The following is a 26,702-nucleotide window of genomic DNA, read 5'->3' as shown; positions in this document are numbered from 1 at the left end:
AATGTGTTTGTAAGGCTTGAATCTAATATTTTTGAATAAATGTAATTACGTTAAATGTCATGTAGTTTCCAAAATCATACTGAGGTTTAAATAAAGCCAATATTCCTATACAGACAACATAATAGGTAATATTGTGGCACACTGATAATCTTTGATATTATTTTCTAGTAAAGATTTGCATGCTGTCCACTGTTATCATGGCATGTTCAGAAGAAAGCATTATGGTTAGGCAGTTTGCATCCAGAAGTGGTCTGCCAGAAGAATAAAATGTTCTGTACAAACTGATCTCAAGGATCAGAGATAGTTCAGCAGCCTATGTGGTTAAGAATGTCTATATAATGTTCGGATAAAGGTATAATAAAAGTAAAATGCATTACAATTTTTCTTGTCAGGACTCAGAGCATTGCATATCATCAATTTGCACCCTATATGGTTGTAAGTGCTATGGAGTCTGGACAGTGGATGGCCCAAAGGAGCCTGTAATATGACTGTTCTCCAAGCTGCATTTTCTAGGCTTCCAGTTTTTATATGTGGGGTTATTTCTATTCCTTGATTTCTTTTTCCATAATCAGGGTTGCCTGACGATTCTTCTTTAACAAGAAACTTCATCTAAATCCAGTTTCATATTGGACTGCCAAATAAGGTAGTAGGTCCTCAAGGTCTCTGGTTTTGTCAATATTTCTATAGCTGTCAGCAATGGATTTTCAATTTTTCAGTGTGGTCATTTTCCTTACCTCATTCCTCTTATTGCACTTAATTTTATTAAATCCCCAATTACTTAAGTTGGTTTATTGATACTCAAATTCTACCAGTTCAAGGTAACTGTTATTGTGCATGAGATGTCGGAAAACTAGTTCTAAACTTATATACCAAGTAATCAGAAATGTTAAAAATGAGTTAGAGCAACTTATTTATATTTATTCTTTTTGATTGTGCAGATTATAATATGGGTGTTTTTGCCCAAAAATAAGGCCAGGTCAACTGCGAATTATGCGAAAAACCTACTTCGAATCACTGTGCTTCTTCAGTATGTCCCAAGGATGATCAGATGTCTACCCTTGCTTGCTGGTCGCTCAGCAACAGGATTTATATTTGAATCAGCATGGGCCAACTTTGTCATTAATCTTCTCATTTTTATTTTGGCTGGACATGTTGTTGGTTCGTGCTGGTACCTTTTTGGCCTCCAGGTTAGGAAAACTCTTGATGGTTTGATAGCCACACTTTTAAAATCAATGATTCAATGGAAATTCAGTCTTTTGTTTTCTTCGATGAAACTCGACTTTAATGTTCATGATGTTTCTTTAGCATTACATTTAAAATGTCTATTTCTCATGGTAATATTCTGGACATTGGTCTTGTGTTTTGCTTTTAGAAGGGGTTGTAAGTTCATTCACATGAAGTTTTGCCTTGAATGACAGCATGGAATCCTCCAGTATTCTAGCTTAATATTAATTTTCCCTGAAGCTATGTTAATTGGAGTTCAGAAATACCAGGACTAGAGTTCGCCGGTGTTTTTATGTTCAATAGCATCTCACTCATTTATATTATGATCTAATCTTTATGGTTCCAAGGCTGTATCCCACGAAATCCTTTTGTCTAGCCTGGTAAGTTGTGCTGCCTGACTCAGATATTACTATATTAATTTATTTATTTGGTTTATTAGTAATTTCCATTAATATGCATAAGCACTTTCGTTTGTGATGATCTTTGTCAGTTAAAGTGATGGGCTTAGTTGTTTCTGCAATGCCTAGGAAGCTGTTTTGCTAGTTGATTTTGGTTGAATTTTGAACTAAGACTGAAGAATGTTCAGATATGTTCTAAAGATGCTCCAAGAAAAAATGAATGTACAAGATATGGACATGGTATGGCACGACAGTTAAGAGGCATCGAGGGAGCACACTCTGTATTAGATGTCCATACAGAGGAAGCATCAGACTTCTATCGTGTCCTACATCTCTGCTACAATGAGTTGTACATAATTTTGTTGTTTTGATTTGTTAGGCATTTGCTTTAATGGTTTTACACGGGGAGTGCTTTTAATGATTTCCAAAAGCTATGTCTCAACGAAATGTTATTTAGACTATCTTTTTTATTTTGTTATTTTTTGAGAAAATGCTATTTATACTAATAAAAGAGAAAATATAATACCATAATATGGTGCAATTAAAAATGTATTATCCCCTTGTCTAAAATTTTCTATTTTAACCCACAAATTTTCAAAATTTTCTTTGAGGACTTTTGTCAAACATTTTCACAAACACTTGGTGAGCAAAATAAATAGCATGTGCAGCAAGAATATTGCAAGGGAAGCCAATAAATTTATTAGTTGAAATAAAGGGCTTACATGCAAATATTGGTTTTATGAAAATTGGACACCTCTCTGGCAAATGGCTGAACCAACTCAGCCTCCAAAGATAATGACTTCCACACTTAGAACTGAACTTGGCCCATAAGGAATTGGCCAGGGAAATGAGATAAACTTGGCCCTCTCAGCAAATGACATTGAGTTCAGAAACATGGCCCCTCTGCATGAATGCTCAACTCCGACAAAATGAATCAGGCTATTTATGTGACTCAGTAATCTGCATACAAAAGATCGCACGGTAATAGCACACATTGTACCTATGGCACTTACATTGAAGATCATATTCCCTAAGGAACCCTCACATTTCTTTGAAACTCGTATAAATTACAGTGGCCTTTCCTATTTATGGGTTGGTATTTCTCGTGACTTGTGGCTCGACATCGAATCTCTGTCACACGCGATATTTATGTGCAGATCATTCTATATAATTTGTCGACATTATATCTGTGAGGCTTGCATTGATGTATCAGTGGCCCGTTTCATTACAATGGCTCGATTTATGACACAACAACTCGCATCGCATTCTCTAGTGGCCCACATCCTCAATGGCTCGAATCTACACAACATCTCTGTGACACGCAAACATTATTTCTTTGAGCTGGATCACGTTATGACTCGCATCTTTGTGGCCCACATTATCTGTGTTAGCTCGCACTTGTTATATCCTATATTATTTATGGGCAACATGTGGTGGTTCATATTCCTTGTGACTTGTATGGGCAGCATATGGATGGACAACATACGATGACAATGAAACAGTGCCCTTGACGAATGACAGTTATGCAGTTATATTGACAATAACCCTACATATGACAGTAACAGTGATGCATATGATGACAGTGACTTGAAGATTTGACAGTAATTTACTCGATTGATACGGAAGCCATGAGACTTCTCATCTACATAAGGAGTCTAAATTCTATTATGAAGCCGACCTGAAGTTTGGATTTGTATAAAGAATACCCTATCGTAGCATATAGCTTGTGAAAGCGAAAGGATAACTGTATAGATCATCTAAAGACCAAGATTGTGTAAGTTCATCACTACACTATGAAAATGAAGAAACTGTCTCTTTTTGAATGAATTTGATAAATGTTAAATCAAGGAACAAGACCAGGTCTCTGCAAAAGAGAGGACAGATAAAAATCAAATGAGGTACGTATAATTTTTTTGACCTATGCCAATTGTTTATAATGATTTAGGTCATGCTGTTAATCATAAAAAGGTGTGCACACTTTTTATGGGCAGTTCATGTTATGGGTCAAGATTTTCTAGGGTTTTGTAGTTGTTCCTTTGCATTTTTTTTGTAAATCTTGAGAATCTAGGGTTTGTAGGCCTTGCAAAATTGTGAAGTCTTGAAGACTCTTGGTATTTAGGGTTTTTGAACCCTAGTTCAGATTGAATTAACCATAGGAGAGAAAAACCCTAACCCTAATTAATTGTTCCCTCTAAGGAAACCCTAGCTCTTAGGAAATGGTATCTAGGGTTTGCAAGGAAAAATGTTCTTTGATATTAGAACCCTAGTTTTGAAAGGTAAAACCCTAGGGTATGTGTTAAATCCTAGCAAGGATTGGATTAAGATAAAGCCTAGGGCTTAAAGACAAAACCCTAGGACTAGGTGTCTCCGCTAAAAGTAAAAACCCTAATAAGGGTTAGATCAAGGAATTTATAGGGTTTGTAACTAGAACCCTAGAAGTACACTTTTGAGAAATTATGGAAACCCTAGATTGACAAGATTGACATCATGCTCTTGTCTTTGTATATTTTGCTTGGTTGTACTTGCTGGTGAGAATCGTAGGCACACAATGAAGGCTGTCAAAATTGAGGACATGAGATGAGAAGGATGAAAGAACAAAGTAAAGCAAGACTCATGCTTGATGATGATTTCTTAATAATGATGAGCATGATGGAAAGAGGGAGCTATGGGAACCCTGATGATATTGAAGCTTCTAGCAAATGAACACATTGATGATTGAAAGATGAAGCAGAACCTTGTTGTAATATGAAAATAGAGAATGTAAAGGAATGTTGACTTCAGAGAGAGCGAGTAACAAAATTTGACATGACACCCTGACTAGAGGATTTCATAATTTGGCAACTTTGATATTAATGATTTGCTTCGATATGACTTGGCTCCCTGGTAGGGTCACATATTGCAAAAAAAATATGTGAAGAGGTTGGAAGAAGAGCTTGCTAAATGATGTTGTAATGAAAATTGCTTGTTTTGATAAGAAAGCACATGGATTGAGAAAACATCACTTTTGACGACCTGGAAAAGCTTAAAAATAGAATTGATATTGGAAAGCTAATATGACCTTTGATGAATATGAGGCAAAAGTTTGTTATAAAGAAAGAAGACATATGCTAGCAATTGTGAGGAAACTCGGCTCCTTGAAGATGAAAGATGAACCATTTGATCCAGGAAGCTCGAAGTTTGATATGACATGATGCTGTTACGAGCCAAGAAACCCTGTCATGAAGATGAAATGTGAAAGATGGTTGAAGCTCAAATACGATGTATTGCGAAATATGAGCCCTTGCAGCTACAACTAGATCTTCATGGAAGAGCATGTAGTTGATGTATTGATGAAGTATGAGACCAACTAAAGATTGTGACGATGTTTCCTTGATTAAGAGGGAGCAAGAAATCTCCTTCATATTTGAGAAAGGATTAAGGATGTCCTCCTCGATTGAGAGGGAGTGATGGTGGACATCGTATTCTCCATATGTGTCATGCACTAGGCCAAGACTAACCGTCGTACGTCTAGTGTATCACACTGGGAGGGAGAATGGAGGATTGGATAAGCATCTGATACTGGTACTCCTTGAGGATTGGAATCCAAGATAGGAAGCAGTCCCGTGGACCGTCACTCTTTGAGGATCTGATAGGGTATCCAATATAAGAGTGTTTGAAGAGCACCAATATTCTTTGAGGATTGGGAATCCAAGATAAGAATAGTCCCTAAAGGACATACCTTGTGAACATTCGTATGGGGTATGTGCCTTGAGAGGCTATGGTGGTGTCCATATGTATGCCTCCCAGCATTGTGATCTAATCTTGTGGAGCGTTAGAGCTTGTCAAGTCAAGGCCTTGCTATGTTGATATTTGACATTGCTGGTTATGATGTTGATGCTTAAAGATGGCTTACCAATCTGACTCTTCTTATGAGAATATTTCAACTTGAGAAGTATCCTTGTACCAGTTGTGGAATTATGAATACCTACATAGTTAAGAGGGGTTGTTAGAAAATGTAACTAGGTCCAGTCTTCATAATGATTTTTGTACTTATATCATGGTATATTTTATTTAAAAGAAAAAGAAGAGATAATTTTTATTATTATTATTTTATTAGATAAGCATGTTCTTCATGCTTCTAGGAGTTGTAGAGTCAAAGAGTCAAAGTCCTATTTGGACCTATTGTAAAGAAAAAGGAAAACTAATTTTCTATGTGTAATTTTGGGTCAAAAACCCCTCAAGATGCCAAGCCGACCCTGTTACCATTCAATCTAGTAGGGGTCCTAGGAGAGGTTCCAAATGGGAAACTACTAGACCAAGTGGCAACAATGGGACAAAGACTCACTGTCACCTCAGTCAATGTGCCCTGTTTTTTACGAACTTTCACCGATAGGAGTCCCGGTATAAGGGAAATCACTATGAATGGTATTTCAATGATGTAGGGATAGTGATTTTAAGAGCCCATTTATAGTAGAGACTTAGATGATAGGACTTGCTCAAGAAGCAAGGTATAGGGCTCTCCAAGAAAGGCTTAAGAGGAAGCCTAGACCTAGGGATTAAAGATATTCCTTGATAAGGGATACTCTAGACCTAAGATCCTTAAGAGAATAGGGTTTCTAAAGTGGCCTTGTGAAATCAGAATGATGAAAGGTGCATAACCACAAAGAAGCCCGAGTGGGCCTAGGCTATGTCTAGGGTTTCATGTGAGACTTCAAACAAAAAAATCTAGACCAAACAAGGGAGAAGAAGAGGGTCAATGAAATTGAAATTGACTTGAGTTTTTAGTGCAATGACCCTTAAGGAAGCCACTAACCAAGGAAACCTAGGGACAAGAATGAAGTTGGAGCTAGGGCTTGGGATAATTCCAAATCTAGCTATGGAAAATCCTTCAAACTTTGTGAGGGCCTAGGGAAAACCCCAACGCAGTTGTAGTCCAACTCGCTCTCCAAATGGATGGCTCAAAAAGATTTTGCTTGATGCCCTAGGAGACCTCTAGGGTTAGGGCTTAGAAAGAAGGAGAGGAGGTGAGGAAAGATATTCTTTAAGGTGATCACCAAGGATAAGATCAATGCCTAGCCTATTGGGAGAATGGAGTCAATGTGCTTTCAATTTTTGGAGTGCCTTTACCCAATCAAGGAGTCCTATGGCAACTTTGCATAGCCCTAGAGGCAACCACTAGGTTACCAAGGAATATATACTTCTTATTGTAGCAATTTGATGACATTTCAAGGTAATTATGGAGATAATGAAAGCCATACCTTTGGGGTTGGAATGCCCACCTTCAAACATACGATCATGACAGATGGGCGAAGGCACATAATGGCTGGCTTAGGTGGTAGAGATGGTGGCACAACGAGCTATTTGTTGGCTGCAAGGGGTTGCTGGTTGTTGGCTGAAGACAATCTAGGAAAAAGAATTCTCCTATGGGTGTCACTCACATGTGGTGGGTAACATTTGACTCCAACTGGGACATGATCTCTCAATAGAGTGCATGGATGTATTCAAACGAGGAGGTCATGAGAACACCACCAATCTCTTGGGACTATAGATCTGTTACTTGCAGATCAAAGACCAAGCACACAGGGAAACATGTTTTTGTGGCGTCTTATGATCACCCATGCTTTTGTTACATCTTAAAAATCAATAAGAAATACAATTTTAATTCTAAATACAAATTCTAATCTAAATGCACCTACTCTAGCATGATAAAGGAATATGATGTTAGTTCTCATGTGAAAATCGATATGCGATGCATCCTACGCTAACATGCATATTATCTCAGTGTGATATTCCCACTTAGCATTATTGCTAAGTGAAATATCATTTTTGGTAAAGTTTGTCTTCATTCATGTTTGCACTTAGGAAATGTGGGTTTAGAGGCCCCACATCGATTTTTTATTAAAAGCAAGCCCCAAACATTAGAGGTGGAGGAGAATATCAAGCCCCTAGTGGAGCGTGTGGGTCACACATGGAGAATTGCTGCCCACATGGAGAATATGCATGACTTGGAGGGAAATTCGGTGGGAGGAAATCGAGGAGGGTCCACATGAGTACATTGGAGGCATTTTTGCAAAAAGGAAGGGAAGGCACTCTTTTGGTCATTCATTCATCTTTTCATAAATCTTGTCTTTGACAAAGCACGCTTGAGTTGAAGCCAAGTCTACAAGTGCTGCTTAGCACACGAGTGTTTCCGAGTGGAAATCTCAACCCTTGCTTTGGTGGACTTCGAGTGCCAACCCAAGGAGGGAGTTCCATCCTTTCCAGATTGTTCCAACAGTGGGAGTGCGAATTTTTGGGAGGAGTCACTAGCGGCAGCGCGGGGGTTGCGTAGTGCTTGGAGGAGGCACACTTGGGAGTTGAGGAGTGAAGGGAGTTTGAGGAGGAGCCCAGGAGAGCATTTTCTTGGAGATTGCAGCCATTTTTGAGGTCATTTGCAATAGGATTGAATTTCCTAGCAGTAGAGCCATAGAGGGAAAAGAGGGCCGAAATTCCAAGGTCAACCATAGCCCAAATCCTTCGTGGGTTATTCTGGGTATTTGTTGGAGAGGTCGGGGTTAATTTCCTAGAATTTCTTGAGCACCGGAGGAGGCCCTAACAGCATATCTTCACACCCAACAACATATTTTTAGGCAATTCAACGCAAGGCCATGAGATATAGTAGCAACATATTTGAGGGGGACTTCTTATTGTTCATTTGGGCTTAGCTAGCTTAGCTTGAGCAAGCCCAAGTGCACTCTTTCTAGCACCTCATTGTACCCTCTTCGTATTATAATAAAATGGCTCAACAACGCAATTTTTGGTGCATATTCATGGTCTGATTCATGTGTTTAATTTTTGTGTCTTTTTGTCTATGTATGCTTTATTATTTATTGTTAAAATTCCCTAGGAATATTACACTCAGGCAAAGACTAAGTGTAATCATAGAGCCAATGCAACCAACATATCATTAGATCAATATAAACATGCCTGCCTATATGATTACTCATGCAATAGACCCACAAGTCAACATAGAAACAATCACATGGAGGATGATGCATGTGGGAGGCAGGAAAATATGATATCCACATGATGCTGAAAGGAGTCCTAGATGAAGGAAAATAGATCAATTTAGAAGCACAAAGCCTTTTTTCTAAGCACAGGATGGAAGAATTAATGATCAAACTCCAGAACTCCCTATCACAATCATTGTTATGTTTTGTGGATTCCTCAAGGTCATGATGGGAAGGGAGAGTGGACTGAGGAGATGGAGGGGCACAAAAAACATTTCGCCCAACTTGATGGTTATGTTGGATAGGGGCAACGATTGTATGCGCATAATTCTTCGGGTAATCATAGGAAGAGGGGACACATCTCATGGGTGGTTCTTTCACAACATCATACTCAGGAGGGGGAAAGGGTTCACCAATATTAGTGATGGTTTGGGAAAGGGTAAAGCAAGGGCTTATAGATAATGTAGCTACGTTGTTGGGATCTTGGAGAAGGCAAGGGAAAGTAGGGTTCTTTCTAGGGTCATCATAGGTATCATAAATGGGGCTGTCCACTTCCCACAAACCTTCTTCATGTATGGGAAAACGATGATTCTCCCTTTCAATGGTGTGAATAGGTACATTATTATAAGCAATGCCCTAGAGAAAGGGAACACCATCCCCAACCTCATTTTTCTTGTCAGTATCATAAATAGGGTCATTGTCAAAATGACATTTTCCCACATCCCATTTCCCTCATTAATGCATAAGAAATCAGAAATGTCATCTTCACAAGGAGCTGCAATATTCATATCTTCAAGCACCCCTTCTTGAATTAGAGGCCCACTTCATCATGTTCATCCTTGTGGACCTCTGGAGGGCTTCCATTTATATCATCCTCGTACCCAATTCCCCAATCTGTAGTCCAAAGGTCAGCCATAGGTTCCTCATTTACTTAGTTATCTTTAGAATCATCCTCATTGCTGGGCAGAGAAAACTCCTCCTCTTTCCTCATTTCTCGAAGAATACTATCTAATTTCTCCATTACATGAATTTGGTAGAAAACTTCAAGGAAGAGGTCCTTTGAGGGCTTTTTGTTACATTCACATTTCATAATATAGAGCCTTTCTGCTTGCTCATACAAATGGGAGAAAACATCCTTGGAGTTATCTCTAGTCGTGTAATATCCCTTATTAGGAATATACCTCAACCACAAGCAAACTCCAACTAGAGATGGACTAGGAGGGCATTTACCAGATATGTCGCCTCTGAAAAGAGGACGATATCTGGAGGCTGCCTAGCCCTTTCTAGACTCTGTCTAAGAGTATAAGAGAAACGCCCGAGTGGTATAATAGCCGAGAATGCTCAAAGATACAAATAACAGTGATACGATATATATCAAATAAACTATATAAGCAAATACACAAGAAATACAGAGAGAATGCTAAGCCATTTTATTATACTGAGTAATAAAATGAGTACAGGAGGTGATTGGGAAGATGGCACCTCTACTTGCACTAGGCAAGTGAAAATATACACTCAAAATAGTGAAGGAATGGCCCCTCTCTGATCTGCGTCCAAGCTGCTGGGAAACTGCTATGCTGTTGCTGCTGCTAGAAATCAAATGAGGATTTGGGGCTGCTCCCCTCCTCAAAAAAGGCTGAAACTCTGGAATCGGACTCTACTCAAGAAACCCAGAAAAACCCAGAAAGCTCTCCTGGAATGGCCGACCCACAAAAATCACCCCCTTGGGGTTCTGCGTAGTCTCTCAGTGCCCTGTGCTGCCATTGAATGCAACCCTCCATAAATATGCCTGAAACCCCTGCCAAAAACTCTCTAACTGCAAGGGCTGATCCCCTGCTCTACCTCCCAGCACAAAACCAGAACTGCGTTCCTCTCTCAGTGCTGCGTAGTCCTCCAGAACTGCGTGCCTCTCTCAGTGCTGCGCAGTCCACCAAAATGTTGATAAACTGCTACTGAAATGCTGATGTATCTACTGCTGAAATGCTAATGGAAATACCTTGCCCGAGCAGGCACTCGAAGTCCCCCGGGGCTAAGGGTGAGATCTCCGAACGGAGACACTCAATGCACTAAACAGTGCTGCAGACTAGCTAAACAGCCAGCGTGCTCTAAGTCAAAATGACTATCACAAATGCTCATAACCGAATGATCAAAATGAAGGGGCTCCTCTCTCATTTATAGCCTTTGCTTCTCTCAATCCCAAGGCTCACCTCCTCCTGCATGATTCCCCTCTTGCCATGTGTGTTTTCCCTCCTGCGCAGTCCCTCCATGTGTCTGCGTGGGCTCCATTTCTGCGTCCCCTCTTTGGCCCCCTTGGCTCCCCTTTAAGTCACAACGTTGTGCTACTAGGAAGTGACTTTTTATTCTAAAAGTGAGTTATGTCACCCTTCCTCACTTTTTATTTACAAAATAACTATAGAAGGCAAAATTTGGACAAAATCGAATATTCCAATTAGCCATGGCTAATTAGGAATATTACAGTCCCCGGCAAAATGTTGCTTGTCCTCAAGCAACTGAAGTGATGGATGTTGTAAGATCTTCTCACTCTCCCAAGTGGCATCCTCGTCCGGCAAATTCTTCCATCTCACCAAGAATTCCCAGATCGTCTTGCTCCGCAGCTGCCTCTCCCTGGTAGCAATGATAGCCTCTGGCTGCAATACCAAATGCCCCTCATCATCCATGGGTGTTAGCTCATCTGTCACCGTCACCTGCCGCCCCAATGCCATTTTCAGGCGTGATACATGAAAAATGTTATGAATCTTGCTGCCTTGGGCCAGCTCCAACTCATATGCAACCTGTCCAATCTTGCGTTTCACCCTGTATGGCCCATAAAAGCAGGGCTTAAGCTTCTCAGCCCCCTTCTACTTCAGTGACGACTGTCGGTATGGCTGTAATCGTAGGTAGACCATGTCCCCTACCTCGAACTGTCTCTCCACCCGACCCCTGATGGCATACAACTTCTGTTGATTCTGCACTGTAGCCATGTTATCCTTGAGAGCTCGGAGGATATCCTGACTCTCTTGGATCCAAATCTTGGCTCTAGGAGCCCTGCTATCACCAATCATCACGTCAACAAAAGATAACGGATGATACCCATACAAGGCATAGAATGGTGACATACCAATGGACATGTGATGTGAAGTATTGTAGCAGTACTCCCCCAAATGTAGCCACTTCAGCCATGCTCGCTGTTGCCCGCTGACATAGTTAGCAAGTAGCCCTCCAGCCACTTGTTAACTATCTCTATCTGCCCATCCATCTGTGGGTGATAACTAGTACTCGGTGTGAACTCCGTCCCCACCAATCGGAAAAGCACCTGCCAAAACCCGCCCATAAAACTATTGTCCCTATCACTGACGATGGTCTTAGGAAGACCATGTAGCCTGAAGATCTCCTTGAAGAACAACTCGACCACCTTTGTTGCTGTATAATGTGGGGGTATAGCAAAGAAATGTGTGTACTTTGTCAGCGGATCAACGACGACAAAGATACAATCCTTGCCTTGTACCATGGGCAACCCTGTGATGAAGTCCATCGAAATACTCTCCCATTTCCCCTCCGAAATGGGAAGAGGTTGTAATAATCCCGCGGGATGGCTCATCTCCCCCTTGTTCCTCTGGCAAACATTGCACTCCCTGACATGCTGGAGTACGTCCTCCTTGAGGCCCTTCCATGAGAACCTCTCTCTAATGGCCCTGTAGGTTTTGGTAAACCCTTGATGGCCTGCCAATGGTGAGTCATGTGATGCCTGGAGTATCTTCTTCTTGAGCTGAGACCCCTCAGTCAAGAAGATCCGATCCCTGTAATAGATGATCTCATCGATCACCCTGTACCTGTCATCTGCCACCTGCCCGTCCAAAATCTCACATGCAAACCTGTCCTTGGAGTACTCTACTAAGAGTCAAACCCTCCGGTCTGTATCCAAGCAAATAAGAGACAACGTGGCTGGTCTACGTGAAAGGGCATCTGCTACCACGTTGTTCTTACCCTTGACATATTCAATGTCAAAGTCATATGCTTGGATCTTACTGATCCACTTCTGTTGCCTCTCCTGTAACTGCTTCTGCTCCAAAAAGAACTTGAGGGTGTTGTGATCAGTCCTCACCCTGAACTTGTTGCCCACCAAATATTGTCGGTACTTAGCCAATGCATGCATGATGGCCAGCATCTCCTTGTCATATATAGAATACAACCTCTCGTGCGGAAGGAGCTTCCGGCTCTCAAAGGCTATAAGGTGACCTCCCTGCATCAATACTGCGCCGATCCCCTCTCCCGACGCATCACACTCAAAAACAAATGGCTGCGTAAAATCTTTCAATGCAAGCACTGGGCAGCTACTCATAACCTCCTTGAGCCTATCAAAGGCTCGCTGCGCTGTATCCGACCAACGGAATGCCCCCTTCCTCGTCAAGTCTGTCAGGGGTGCAGCAAGCTGTGAGAAACCTTTGATGAACTTCCGGTAGTACGTACAGATGCCAATGAATCCTCGAAGTTCCATCACGTTTCTCGGCTCTGGCCATTCTCTGATGGCCTTGATATTCTCCTCGTGGACTATCACTCTGTCCACCCCTATGATGTGTCCTAGATATAACATCTCTGTCAACCCAAACTCACACTTGGAGAGTTTGGCATAGAACTGCTGCTCCTGTAAAGTACGCAATACTGTCTCAATGTGCTGGAGATGCTCCTCCCAATTCCTGCTGTAAATGAGAATATCATCGAAGAATACCAACACAAACTTCCTCAAGTGACTATGAAAGATGTGATTAATGCAGGACTGAAATGTAGCTGGGGCGTTGGTTAGCCCAAAAGGCATCACCAAGAACTCAAAGTGCCCATAGTGACACCTGAAGGCGGTCTTGGGAATGTCCTGCTCCCTCACACGAATCTGGTGGTACCCCGATCTCAAAGCAATCTTTGAGAAGAAACGTGCCCCTCTCAACTCGTCCATCAACTCATCGATCCTGGGTATGGGGTACCTGTTCTTCAGGGTCTTCTTGTTCAGGGCCCTGCAGTCAATGCACATCCTTAGTGTACCGTCCTTCTTTTTCACCAACACCACAGAAGAAGCAAAAGGACTCGTGCTCGGTCGAATGTGCCCAAGAGTCAGCAACTCCTAGATAGCCCTCTCAATCTCATCCCGATAGGCCTTGAGGTGCCTATAGGGGGTGGTGATCACTGCCTGTATGCCCTGCTCTAGCTCGATGGTGTGCTCAAACCCTCGATCCGGTGGCTGTCCTGGTGGAATCTCTCCAGACACTATGGCATACCGATCAGGGATGGACTGTATCTCTAGATGTGCCAATTGCCCTGTAGTCCTTGCCTCTGATGCACGTAGCTCCACTGCCCACTCTATGTCTCCCTTCCGGAAGACTGCCTCCATCCAATGAGCCAAAACAGTCTGAGGCGGATATGTGTGCTGTCCCTGTATCTTCTCATGCCTCCCTGTCTTCTCATCATCCCACTCCATCTCTAGGGTCTTCCAATTCGTTGTGACCTTCCCTAGAGTGATAAGCCACTGAACACCCAATATCATGTTGGTGTCCGGTATATCGACCACGAAAAAGTGGTCAGTCAATGTGTAGGTGCCCATTGTCACTGAAAGCTTTGGAACACAACGAGCACACGTCATGGTCTGATCTCCTGGGACCAAGACTGAAAACCCGTCGAAGCTCTCTGTCTGTATACCTCTCCGCTCAACCATCTATGCATTGATGAAGTTGTGGGTTGCTCCACTGTCAACCAAAATTGATACTCGCTGGCCACATACTGTCCCTCGTACGTGTAGCGTAAGATACTTGGGAACTCCTCGCAATGCTGCAAGGGCCTCTCCGGTGGGTGCAAATGATGCACCTCCTGCTGCTAGAGGTGGAGGTGGTAAAGGTCCCTGCATGGCATGGCTATCTCCTGCCTCCCCATCATCCTCGTCAACCTCTTCTCTGCTGCTCTCAGAGAAGACCTCAATTAAATGTGCTTTACCAGTAGTACATCTATGTCTTGGTGCCCACGGCTCCTGACATGTGAAGCACAACCACTTCTTCTTCAGCTCCCTCCTGGCATCACCATCAAGCGGTACTCGTCTTGGATTCCCCTTTGGAGGTGGAATCCTCACGTCCTTCCCCTTAGACTGGAAAGTCTGTCTCTGGGGGTAAGGTGTCCGGGTCCTGGGTAAGACATCCTGTAAGTCCCGGGTCCTACTGATAGCGTCCTGGAGTGTGGCTGGTCTAGTGGATCGGACTAGACCCCGAAGTGGCTCTGCTAACCCCTCAACATACATATAGACCCTCCGCGCCGTGGATAGGTCTAGCACCATCACGGAGACCCTCAAGAAATCTGCAATGTAGGTCTCTGGGCTCCCTGTTTGTTTGAGCCTCGTCAGCTCAACAAAATGCTGCTCTGGATCCCTCCGGTCAAATCGCTCCATCAATCTCCTGGTAAACTCAGCATATGTCGTCACTGTAGAATGCCCGAGTGTAACCATCCCATGAAACCACCAATCCTGGGCCTCACCATCCAAATGCAATGTTGCCACCTTGATGGCCTCTGTCTCCGACATCTGGTTAAGCTGGAAATAAATGTCCAGCTTCTCCACCCAAGACTTTGCTGAACTGTTTGATGAACCATCAAACGTAGGCAAGTGGAATCTACTCGCTGCACGGTGGGTGTCACCATCATGGTAATGCCGGTACCATCTGTGATGGTCACGGGGTCTGCTATCCTGCTGGAGCTGAACAAAATCTCTGAATGAGAGGGCGTCCTTGAACTCTTGCCCATAGGCCTGGTAGTCTACAAAATAATCGCCCATATGTCTGGACTTTGCCTCCTGCTGGGCTACTGCCCCCGTGTCTGCTCCTAAGAAAGTGGGCATGGTAGAGCGTGTAGGGGCATGTGAGGCCACCCGCTGCGCAGTATCACGCTGCTCTAGAAAATGGTGGGATGCGCCCGATCCCTCACCAACTTGGAAAACCCGTGGGTCTCATGCTGTCTGGCCTCTACTGTCGTGAATCTCTACCCCATCACCTCAATCTGCCTTGACAGATCCTGCACTGATTTGAGGAGCATATCCGCAAATCTCTTCCTGTCATCATTTGCCATCGGAGCTTCCTGCTTTGCGTCCACCACAGGCTCCCTCTACTCTATGTCCACTACAGGCTCCTCCTGTTCTGCGTCTACTACCGGAACACAGTCTCCCTCTCCGTAATTGTTCTCCAACCTACACCCAAAGTCTCTGTATCTCCGACCTCTGTAACAGATATAGGATTTTTCCTCAGATGTCATAGATTGCTAGCTCCACAGGCTGAGCCAGATCTATGCTCTGATACCACTGTAATATCCCTTATAGGAATATACCTCAACCACAAGCAAACTCCAACCAGAGATGGACTGGGAGGGCATTTACCAGATCTGTCGCCTCTAAAAAGAGGACGAGATCCAGAGGCTACCTGGCCCTTTCTAGACTCTGTCTAAGAGTATAAGAGAAACACCCAGTGGTATAATAGTTGAGAATGCTCAAAGATACAAATAATAGTGATACGATATATATCAAATAAGCCATAAGCAGATACACAAGAAATTCAGAGAGAATGCTAAGCCATTTTATTATACTGAGGAATAAAATGAGTACAGGAGGTGATTGGGAAGATGGCACCTCTACTTGCAGTAGGCAAGTGAAGATATACACTCAGAATAACGAAGGAATGGCCCCTCTCTGATCTGCGTCGAAGCTGCTGGGAAACTGCTATGCTGCTGCTGCTGCTAGAAATCAAATGAGGATTTGGGGCTGCTCACCTCCTTAGAAAAGGCTGAAACTCTGGAATCAGACTCTACTCAAGAAACCCAGAGAAACCCAAAAAGCTCTCCTGGAATGGCCGACCCCCGAAAATCACCCCATTGGGGTTCTGCGCAGTCTCTCAGTGCCCTGCGCTGCCACTGAATGCAACCCTCTAGAAATATGCCTGAAACCCCTGCGAAAAGCTCTCTAGCTGCAAGGGCTGATCCCCTGCTCTACCTCCTAGCACAAAACCAGAACTGCGTCCCTCTCTCAGTGCTGCAAAGTCCTCTAGAACTGCGTGCCTCTCTCAGTGCTGCGCAGTCCTCCAGAATGCTAATAAACTGCTACTGAAATGTTGATGTATCTACTGTTGAAATGCCAATGGAAATATCTTGCCCGAGCAGGCACTCGAAGTCCCCCGGGGCAGGCACTCGAAGTCCCCCGGGGCTAATGGTGAGATCTCCGAATGGAGACACTCAATGCACTAAATAGTGCTGCAGACTAGCTAAACAACCAGTGTGCTCTAAGTCGAAATGACTATCACAAATGCTCATAACTAAATGATCAAAATGAGGGGGCTCCTCTCTCATTTATAGCCTTTTCCTCTCTCAATCCCAAGGGTCACCTCCTCCTGCGTGATTCCCCTCTTGCCACGCGTGTTTTCCCTCCTGCGCAGTCCCTCCATGTGTCTGCGTGGGCTCCATTTCTGCGTCCCCTCTTTGGGCCTCTTGGCTCCCCTTTAAGTCACAACGTTGTGCTACTAGGAAGTGAATTTTTATTCTAAAAGTGAGTTATGTCACCCTTCCTCACTTTTTATTTACAAAATAACTATAGAAGGCAAAATTTGGACAAAATCGAATATTCCAATTAGCCATGGCTAATTAGGAATATTACAGGTCGTAAGCCGCTTGCAAGATTCTTCATATTCCACCATCCTTTCTTGCAACACCTAGAGGCTTTCAGGATAAAGATCCTCATCATCTTCTTTGGGGGAGATGGTTTCAAATTTATCATTGTTAATGTTGGACACCTAATCCTCCAAGGGTTGGTGTGGAAGCTAAACAGTCAAAGGGAGTCCAAGAGACCACTTGGAATATGAAACCAAGGGTCACTCCATTGTATTATAAATATGTATCATTGTGAATAATATATGCAATTCAAGGCTTATCCTTCACACTCTTGTCATCGCCATGGTTATGTTTAACATGGTATCAGAGCTGCAGGAGAAAATTAGCCCTGCTCCAATTTGAGCCACTTTTTTTGTGGCCTCTCTACATGTCAGTTTTGTCTTCCCTGTTTGTCAGGCTGCAGACCTGCACCAAACCGTTTCTATAGTTCTCTATCCATATTAAGTCACAGCTATATAAACATTGCTCTCCCCACTGCGCATATTAATTGTGGTTGCGTTGCATCCCATAGACCTGATTCCGTCCTGTGATACTATCGACTCCGTCTTGCGATACTTCCATACCACAGTCCATTCCTCACGACTCCCATATATAACTATCCAACTGGCTGTGTTTTTTAATTGGTTGTTGGCATGTTCGTTGCATAATATTCATATAACGCTGGCCTACGACCATACGTTGGTCTCCACGCTGATGAATGATACCTCCGGTTTAATACATGCGTTTTTGATATAACATAACTCCGGTTTAATACATGTGTTTTTTGATATAACGCAGTCCAAGCTATATAGACGCTGCCATGCCACGCTACCAACATGTTGAACGTGGTTCCATACCCCATGTTGCAAACGTGTCAACTCCCACATATTACAGTTGCATCGAACTCCAAACCTTCTTCGCCTCTGTGCCCAGAGGAATCAAACTGATCCCTAAACCTTATTTGTCTCCATGCCGTGTGGGAATCGATCACATTTTTTGAGCCATATAGGCCTTTAAATGACCTGTTCCATCTTATAACATGCATTACTGTGAGAATTTCTGAATCTACACATCAGAAATCCTACTGCAATCACTGGTTTATCATCTCCTACGTGTTCTTTACATTTAAGCAGTGTTCCACGGGGACACGTCCCCCAAGGTTGGGTGCGCGCACCTCTCGCAGCCCACGCACCTGGGACGGGGGGACATTTCCCCAGTTTGGGGGATGCGACTCCCCAAAAGGGGGAGTCGGGACGCCTGGGTGTTCCCCCTAAAAATGGGCTATGGCCTCCCCCCCCCTTAAATTTGCTTGTAAACAATGATTTATGACAACGAAAACCTAGTATTTGACCATATTTCCTTACTAATGCTATGCAATTCATGGTAATGTTAAATTCTTAAAGTAAAAGTGACATTCTCCTTTATCTTTCATTTTCATCATTTTACTTAAATTTTTAACATTACCATGAAATGACTCAGGATGTTTGAGAGTGGTTCCGACCTCATTGCATTTCATATGGAGAAAGTAGAATTTTAGATCTCACTCAAAATCCAGCAGACTTAACAGTTTTTCAGGAATTCAGGATTCGATGGATTGCAATGTTTCCATTGCATTTTGTCATGTACAAGGGTATGGAATTAGTATTTAATCAAGAGCACCAAGCCCTTTGTGTATTTTAGAGGGACTTTTAGACTTATCACTCCACTATTTTTGAGTTTTAGCTATATCAATTTACTATTCCAGACTTTATAGTTCAGTATTTATTATAGTCTATTTTTTCTTAGTACTAATTAGATTCTAGAATGATGAATGATGAATTTAAGTTTTAAATCAATTTAGAATCTAGAATGATGAATTTAATTTTTAAGTCAATGTAGATTCTAGAATGGTGAATAATGAATATGGATCAGAGTATTTCATTATTGAATCTCATGGTATATGGATGAATCATGTATGTATTAGTAAGGATGATAAGTATGGATCAATGTACTTCATTATTTAATTCAAATATGTATGTATTATTGTATTTATGCTTTCATTATAGAATATGAATTATATATATATTAAAAAGGAAAAAAATTATATACCCCGACGTCCCCTCGTCCCCCCTAAATTTTCCTAAAATTTGAGGTTAATCCGACACGTTCCCTTTGTGCGTCTCCCCGCACCTGCGTCTCCCCGTCCCGGAGTCTTGGTGGAACATTGCATTTAACAAGTTATTCAATTACTTAAACAACGATGAAAACACTATTGCAGCCTACACATTGATCATGAACTGTAATAAACTGAGACAATCACACAAGGGACACCATTATTTTTTGACATTTGTCTCCGGAAAAACCCAATGCGGGAAAACCGGTGCAGCATATAGAGGGTTTGTATTATTAAGCAGATTTCTGAATACAACTAGGGTGCCAAATCCACCTCACCCAACAAAGAATAAACCTGGCAGAAGTACCTCTATCCGGAGAGAGATATTTTGACAATTCCAACAACTGGATGATCAAACCCCAGCGATTACAATTGTTGTTACCAGTGCTGGGCAGCGATGGCTGCTCCAAGCTCTGCACTGGAATTGTGTCACCTCCTCTAGGAGTTGTGTCACCCTCCCAGCGAGCCTTCCTTGCTCAGAAATCGATATGCTGACCTGTTGCTTTCTCTGCCTCACAGAAACCCCAGTGCTGCCTCTAAATGACTGTGTCAACCCCTCTGGCTTCTGCGTCACCATATCTGTAGCTACGCTGTCTCTCCTGGTGCTGCTCTACCTTTCTACTATGTATTCTCGGCCTTGGACTGAAGTCCTCTGCCAAACTGCCCCTCTCACTGCAACTCAGATCACTAGCTCGATTTTCTCGGCAAACCTCGCCCCCAAAAAATTGAACTCTTTTATCTCTCAAGTGTGTCTCCAATTGACCTTCAAGTCTCTTTTTATACTTTTCATGTTGATGAATCAATGACTGTGATCTAATCTTTAATCAACAACTAAGATTAAAACAGGCTTGATCCTCGTCACTTAGAACCTTCTCACCCATATTCTTATTAATAAACATTAATATTTTTATTTTCCTAGGCTTAGACTTAGGAACCCATTAAAAATATTAATTATTTTAATAACTCCTCATCCAGGTGGAATTTCTCCAAACGATGTTTGGGTTCTAGAGATCTCATGTGTTGTAGCCCCTCCACCAAATTTTGGTCATAGAGCACATTCGATGCTACCCAAAATCACAATTACCTCTTCTGAATGATTAATTGTACCTTTATTATCTGCGAAACTTGAGTGATAATGCAAGCGATTAACTTCCAACATCTTTGAGACCTCATAACTGCTCTCGGAAGTCGAAAGGAAGTGATCATCAAGTTCCACTAAGACCTTCAAGAGTTCCTTTCCATCGCCTTTTGCTCACCCTCTGGTCGCGACAGAATTTTCTGACATCTTGACGGGAGAATCTTCAACGATCTCGGTTTGAGTGGTGTCTATCCTAGTGTTCTCTCAAAATTGTTAAATGCTGGTGCCGTAAATGTTAAATGTTGGCTCCAATATATTCATTGAATTGGCAACCAAGTCTGCACTACTAGTAATATTCAACAGTGTCATATTACTCTCGTTGTCTTCAACACGAGGAACATAGAGTTTCTTTGGAACCTCCATATAATCATATTTGGGCTTGTCCAAAATTCTAGAGACTATTTTAGAAGTGCTAACTTCTCTTAGACTCTTGCAGCGTATATATGCACACAATCGCCTACAGGATTTGAACTAGGAGATTTGCTGCTCTTGCCAGGGATTGCCTTTGACCTCTCAGGGAGACACTTGGGTTGTGGTGGAGGATATTATGATCTTTTTGTCAAAAATTACTTGCAGCTTGCTAGAAAAGGAGGTTGGCAGCCACCTCTACTAATTGCATTGACATACTCTACACAAATATTGGACGAACCAATCCCTGTTTCTCCACATGATGTTCTCGTAGATGCTCTTGTTTCACCATCTGGTGTGTTCACTATAAGACCAAATGCATTGAAAAGAATGTGATCTGAAATAATAGTGCCAACTCCTCCACCTATTGTTCGCTTATCCCTCCGCCATACCCTCACTAAATATTTGGTCTTCTCCTTTATTTGATACCTCACTACCATAGAGTGGTGGGATGTGAGCAACGTGTTAAAGACTTGTTGAGCAACATGAATGAGATTTGGAGCAATGTGGTCGGCTCTGGTGGTCGGTTGTGGTAAGCAGCATATGAGCTAGAATCTTGAATGGTTCTATATTTTTCGGATCTGTCGCTGAAGATCCTATCCCAAGGTCGGAATTTATTTGTATGTTTGGATATTGTTAATTTTAGGTATGTTTTATGCTTAGAGCAATTTATATCAATTTTCATAGTTAGCTCAATATCTTTTCCAGATTAGAAACACATCAGCATTAAAGTAAACTGCAGATAGAACATAAACATAAATCGTAGAAGACAAGCCAAGATAAGAGGACACAAGATGTGGCACTAGCCAGAGACAAACCCCAATGTGGGGAAACCCTTGATCAATTCTTCTTATATGTTCTTCAATAGTTCAGCAGAGAGAGAGATAGTACATTTACAATAGAAGTCAACACTTTGACTTATCTAGATAAGAGCATAGTTCATCTCTAAGAAGATGATACATGAGATCACTTGAAGACATGCGGCTTCAACTGATTCTCCAAGGTGACTCCTTCACCTATCGTTGTGCTGCATTTCATCATCATGTTGCACCTCACCGCGCTGCACCATGCTGCACCCATCATCACTATGCTGCATCTCGTCACACTTCATTAATCATGACTGTACCCATCATTGTACTGCATTATGTGCCATTGTTGCACCATGTTGCCATACTGACCTATGTGTAGGCTGCACCTTGCTTGCTTGTTGTCCCTAGCATGCTTGCTGTTGCATGCTAGCTGTAACATTGCATGCTTGGTGTATTTGCTGCTAAGTACCATACAACTGTCCCAATGTTAGTTAACTGTCCCTTGCATGCTGCTCTCCTTCGGAGATAGATGCTCCGGCTGTTCTCGGTTGTTTCGGCTATTCTCGGCAGTTCCGGCTTCTGCCCTCTGCGTCAGCTTTCCTGGCAATTCCCGGAGTTCCGACAGTTCCTGGCAATTCTGGTTGTTCCCGATAGTTCCGGCTTCTGCCCTCTGCGTCAACTTTCACGGCAGTTCTGGCTTCTGCCCTCTGTGTCAGCTTTCCCGGCAGTTCCAACTGTTCCGAATTCCGCCCCCTGCGTCAGTGTTCTTGACAATTCCTGGCAGTTCTGACAGTGCCCAGCAATTTCGGTTGTTCCCGACAGTTCCCGGAAGTTCCGACTTCTGCCCTTTGCATTAGCTTTCCCGATAGTTCTGGCAGTTCCAGCTTCTGCCTGCTACGTCAGCTTTCCCGGCTGTTCCGGCAGTTCTGGCTTCTGCCCTTTGCGTTAGCTTTCCCGGCTGTTCCTGCAGTTCTGGCTTCTGCCCTCTGGATTAGGGCAGCATTATCCCTTGGGATGTCTCCTCCTACTAAAACCCAAAGACAAGCAGAGAGGAAGAGATCCCAAGTGTGTTGAAATGACTTGAAGGTCGCCTCTATTTATACTAAAATTGAGCACAAGTGGGGTTTATTTGGTTGCTGGCCGACCTTGACGAATTGTCCCATAACACAAATAAATTCATATCTCCATGAATACTTAACGGAATTGGATGATCTTTAGATCAATCCTACACCTCTCGATGAGAGGGATCCAAGAAAAATATCAACTTCCATTAATAAGATGACCCACATGGAGTTTGGCCCTGGTTGCCAATTGTAACACTTCCTCTCAACTAGGGAGAACTCCATCTGTTGATCCATATGTCCGACTGTACTATCTCTGCCATTAGTGCCCTGTACTACTTTGCTTTGCTGAGCTCTTCTTTGCTCTGCTCTGCTGAACCATGAAGAAGAAGAATTGATTGAGAATGTCCCATACCAGTCTCTACTAACCCGAAGTTAGTTTCGTCTGAAAAGAGTGTGTCACATCACTCTTACTAGCCCGAAGTTAGTTTTATTGATCCCAGATCAATATCAGAAGAGAGTATCTCAAACCACTCATATTGATCCCAGATCAGTGTCATCGATCCAAACCATTTCTGGCCCTTGGAGATCTTATGTGCCTTAACCTCTCCACCAATTTTCATGGCTAGAGCACATCCGATGCTACCACAAATCAACAGAAATGTCACACATACACAAATCTATTATTGATTTGGGGTAGCATCGGATGTTCTCTAGCCACGAAATTTGGTGGAGAGGTTGGGGCACATGAGATCCCCAATACTCAGAAAGGGTTTGGGCAGATTCTAAACAGATTAGGAGATATTAAAATAATTAATTTTTTTAATGGAGTTCCTAAGTCTAAACTTAGGAAAAATAAAATATTAATGTGTATTAATATGAATCTGTGTTAGAGTGGTCCAAAAGACATGGATCAAGCCAGATCTAATCTTAGCCGTTGATTAGGGACTTAATCTTGACTGTTGATATGTCAACGAGATAAGTATAAGAGGAGGGTTGAGGGTCACTTGGAGAATACACTAGAGTGATTAGTCATTCTATTCTCTAGAGCAGGGTTTTCTAAGAGAGATAGAATCAGTGATCGGAGAGCAGCTGAGGGGCATTGAGTACAGAGAGACAAAGAGGCAGAGATAGTGTTGGGATATCAGCAGAGCAACCAGAGAGAGAGATGCAGGAGTAGCCAATGCTCACGCAGAGGCAGCTAAGTGCTGCGTAGAGCACCAGAGTGATGAGCGTAGCTGACACATAGGCATAGAGAGCTGACGCAGGGCCTCTTGGGGCTGACATAGGGACAGTGCTGGGCTAGGAGAGGTTGATGCAGTCCAGATTGGGCAGACGTTCTCTAGCCACGAAATTTGGTGGAGAGGTTGGGGCACATGAGATCCCTAATACTCAGAAAGAGTTTGGGCAGATTCTAAACAGCTCAGAAGATATTAAAATAATTAATATTTTTAATGGAGTCCCTAAGTCTAAACTTAGGAAAAATAAAATATTAATGTGTATTAATATGAATCTGTGTTAGAGTGGTCCAAAAGACATGGATCAAGCCAGATCTAATCTTAGCCATTGATTAGGGACTTAATCTTGACCGTTGATATGTCAACGAGATAAGTATAAGAGGAGGCTTGAGGGTCACTTGGAGAATACACTAGAGTGATCAGTCATTCTATTCTCTAGAGCAGGGTTTGCTAAGAGGGATAGAATCAGTGATCGGAGAGCAGCTGAGAGGCATTGAGTACAGAGAGACAGAGAGGCAGAGATAGTGTCGGGATATCAGCAGAGCAACCAGAGAGAGAGACGCAGGAGCAGCCAATGCTCACGCAGAGGCAGCTAAGTGCTGCGTAGAGCACCAGAGGGGCGAGCGTAGCTGACACAGGCTCAAAGAACTGACGTAGGGCCTCCTGGGGCTGACACAAGGCCAGTGCTGGGCTAGGAGAGGCTGACGTAGTCCAGATTGGGCAGACGTTGGGGTTTCTGGGGCAGATTGGGGCTGAGTAGTTGCCGGAAGGATTATCCGTGGTTTCAGCCAGTAGATTTATCAGAAACTGAGAGGTATTACTGCTAAGGAAATTCTCTGTTGGGTAGGCCAGTTTCGGCACTCAAATTGTACTTTGATATTTCTTAATAAGAAAACCCTCAGATAGCTGCACTGGTTTTCCCACATTGGATTTTTCCGGGGACATTAGTCCAAAAATAATGGTGTCATATGGTGTGTTTGTTCTTATTTCTTTTAGTTGTTGATTTGTAATATATTGAGCATGCACTAGTGTTTATTTTCAGTATTTACATTGTAAATAACTTGTTAAGGAAAATAACAAGTAGGTAGGAATAAATCAGATAAAGTGCATGGAGGGTTTCTAAATAAGTAAACTTAGAAACTTCAACATGGTATTAGAGCGTGATTGCAGATCACGGGAGGACTAAAAGACATCAGCCGAGTGGATTAATAGCAACAGAAAACAGTTGTCCCAAAGTGACAGAAGCTGTTTCTAGTAACGCAGAAGCCAAGGAGTGTGACGCAGAGCCAGCCAAGGCCATGCAAAGGAAGCCGGGCGCTGCGCTGAGCCTCAGAGAGGCTAGCTTTTGCTGACACAAAGGCTCAGAGGGCTGAAGCAGGGCATCGCACGGCTGACGCAGACCCATCCGGGTTGACACAGGGCTAACGTGAGGCAGAGAGGGGCTGATGCAATTCACATAGAAGCAGTTGCTGGGGTCTAGAAGGCTGCAGGAATATTGCGGAGTGGCGCTGGTGAGGTACTGTAGTCAGAACAATACCTGATAGAGTAGGGCCAGAGGAGTTGTTACCGAGGGTTTTTAGCCGAGGAACCTGGATCAGAAGTGTAGTTGCACAAGTCGATCAGAGTTGGGGGCATCTCGACAAGTGACAAAAGGATTTCTAGGAGGGAAATGAGGACTCAGAGGGAGTCTAGAAGAGAACTTCCAGATGGGAAGTAGAGACTCAGAGGAGTCGAACAGAGAACTTCCAGGAGGGAAGTAGAGGAGCATCATGGCACTACACGGGGTAAGAGACCAGGATAGACTGGACGGAACATTGAACTTCGCAGTCTAGAAGCCAAAATCTTATTCGTGCTTCACAGGAATCGTGTCAAGAACTTCGCCTTGAAGGTAATAGCTGTCCCAGTCGACCCCAGTGATAATAATAGGTACGAGGAGGCGATGGCGAGAGCCAAGTGCATTATCCTTGATGGGGTCAAGGATCATGTGGTACCACATATAGTCGAAAAGGAAACGGCATTTGAGATGTGGGAGGCTTTCAAGAAATTGTACCAGCATACTTCTGTGCAGAGAATAATGTTGCTTGAGAATCAGATGAGGTCGTATCATATGAAGAAGGGACAATTGATTGACACCTTCATCGGAGCACTGAATGAGATCCGAGACCAGTTGACTGCTATAGGAGCGACACCAGATCAGGAGCTGATGGTGAGGACAACCCTGAATGTTGTCTCAGAAGACTGGGAAGTATTTGTCCAGAGTATACTGGGCAGAGGGACACTTCCACCTTGGGACGAGATGTGGGCATCTTTTCGCCAGGAAGAGATTAGATGGCAGTCGAAGACAGGTAGTAGTAGCAAAGGGATGAAGGTCAAGCAGGAGGAGGAGGATATGGCCCTAGCATCTGAGGGAAAACAGGAAAAGCGGAAGAAGAAAGATCTCTCCAAGATCAAGTTCTTCCACTATGGGGAACTGGGTCACTATGTGACCTAGTGTCAAAGGAAGAAGAGTAAGGGAGAGTCTTTTGAGACTAAGGAAGCACCAGCATGGGTAGAGAAGGAAGTTTTGACAGACGATGACTGTGCCATGAGTGCACACACGTCACTTGAGCGGAAGTGGGGAGACATCGAGCCTGTAGCCAGGCGGACTACAG

The 26,702-nt window shown here is 43.1% G+C and overlaps 1 protein-coding gene across 3 annotated transcripts in view; it reads left to right on the top strand.

Moving 5' to 3' along the window:
- LOC149238934 (putative cyclic nucleotide-gated ion channel 20, chloroplastic) overlaps nucleotides 1–26,702 on the top strand; it is a 531,460-nt gene that overhangs the window by 244,499 nt on the left and 260,259 nt on the right. For all 3 annotated transcript variants that reach the window (XM_089373243.1, XM_089373244.1, XM_089373242.1), the window contains one exon: nucleotides 939–1,187. In XM_089373243.1, coding sequence (XP_089229369.1) covers nucleotides 939–1,187 — 249 coding nt within the window. The remainder of the gene's footprint in view (nucleotides 1–938; nucleotides 1,188–26,702) is intronic.

Source organism: Pinus tabuliformis, chromosome 8 (genome assembly GCF_031772625.1).
Source record: "Pinus tabuliformis cultivar Carrire ecotype Pingquan chromosome 8, CPIR1, whole genome shotgun sequence".
In the NCBI taxonomy this organism is placed as follows: Eukaryota; Viridiplantae; Streptophyta; class Pinopsida; order Pinales; family Pinaceae; genus Pinus; species Pinus tabuliformis.
Note: the sequence above shows the minus strand (reverse complement) of the source record. Positions and strands in the feature narration are given on the sequence as shown.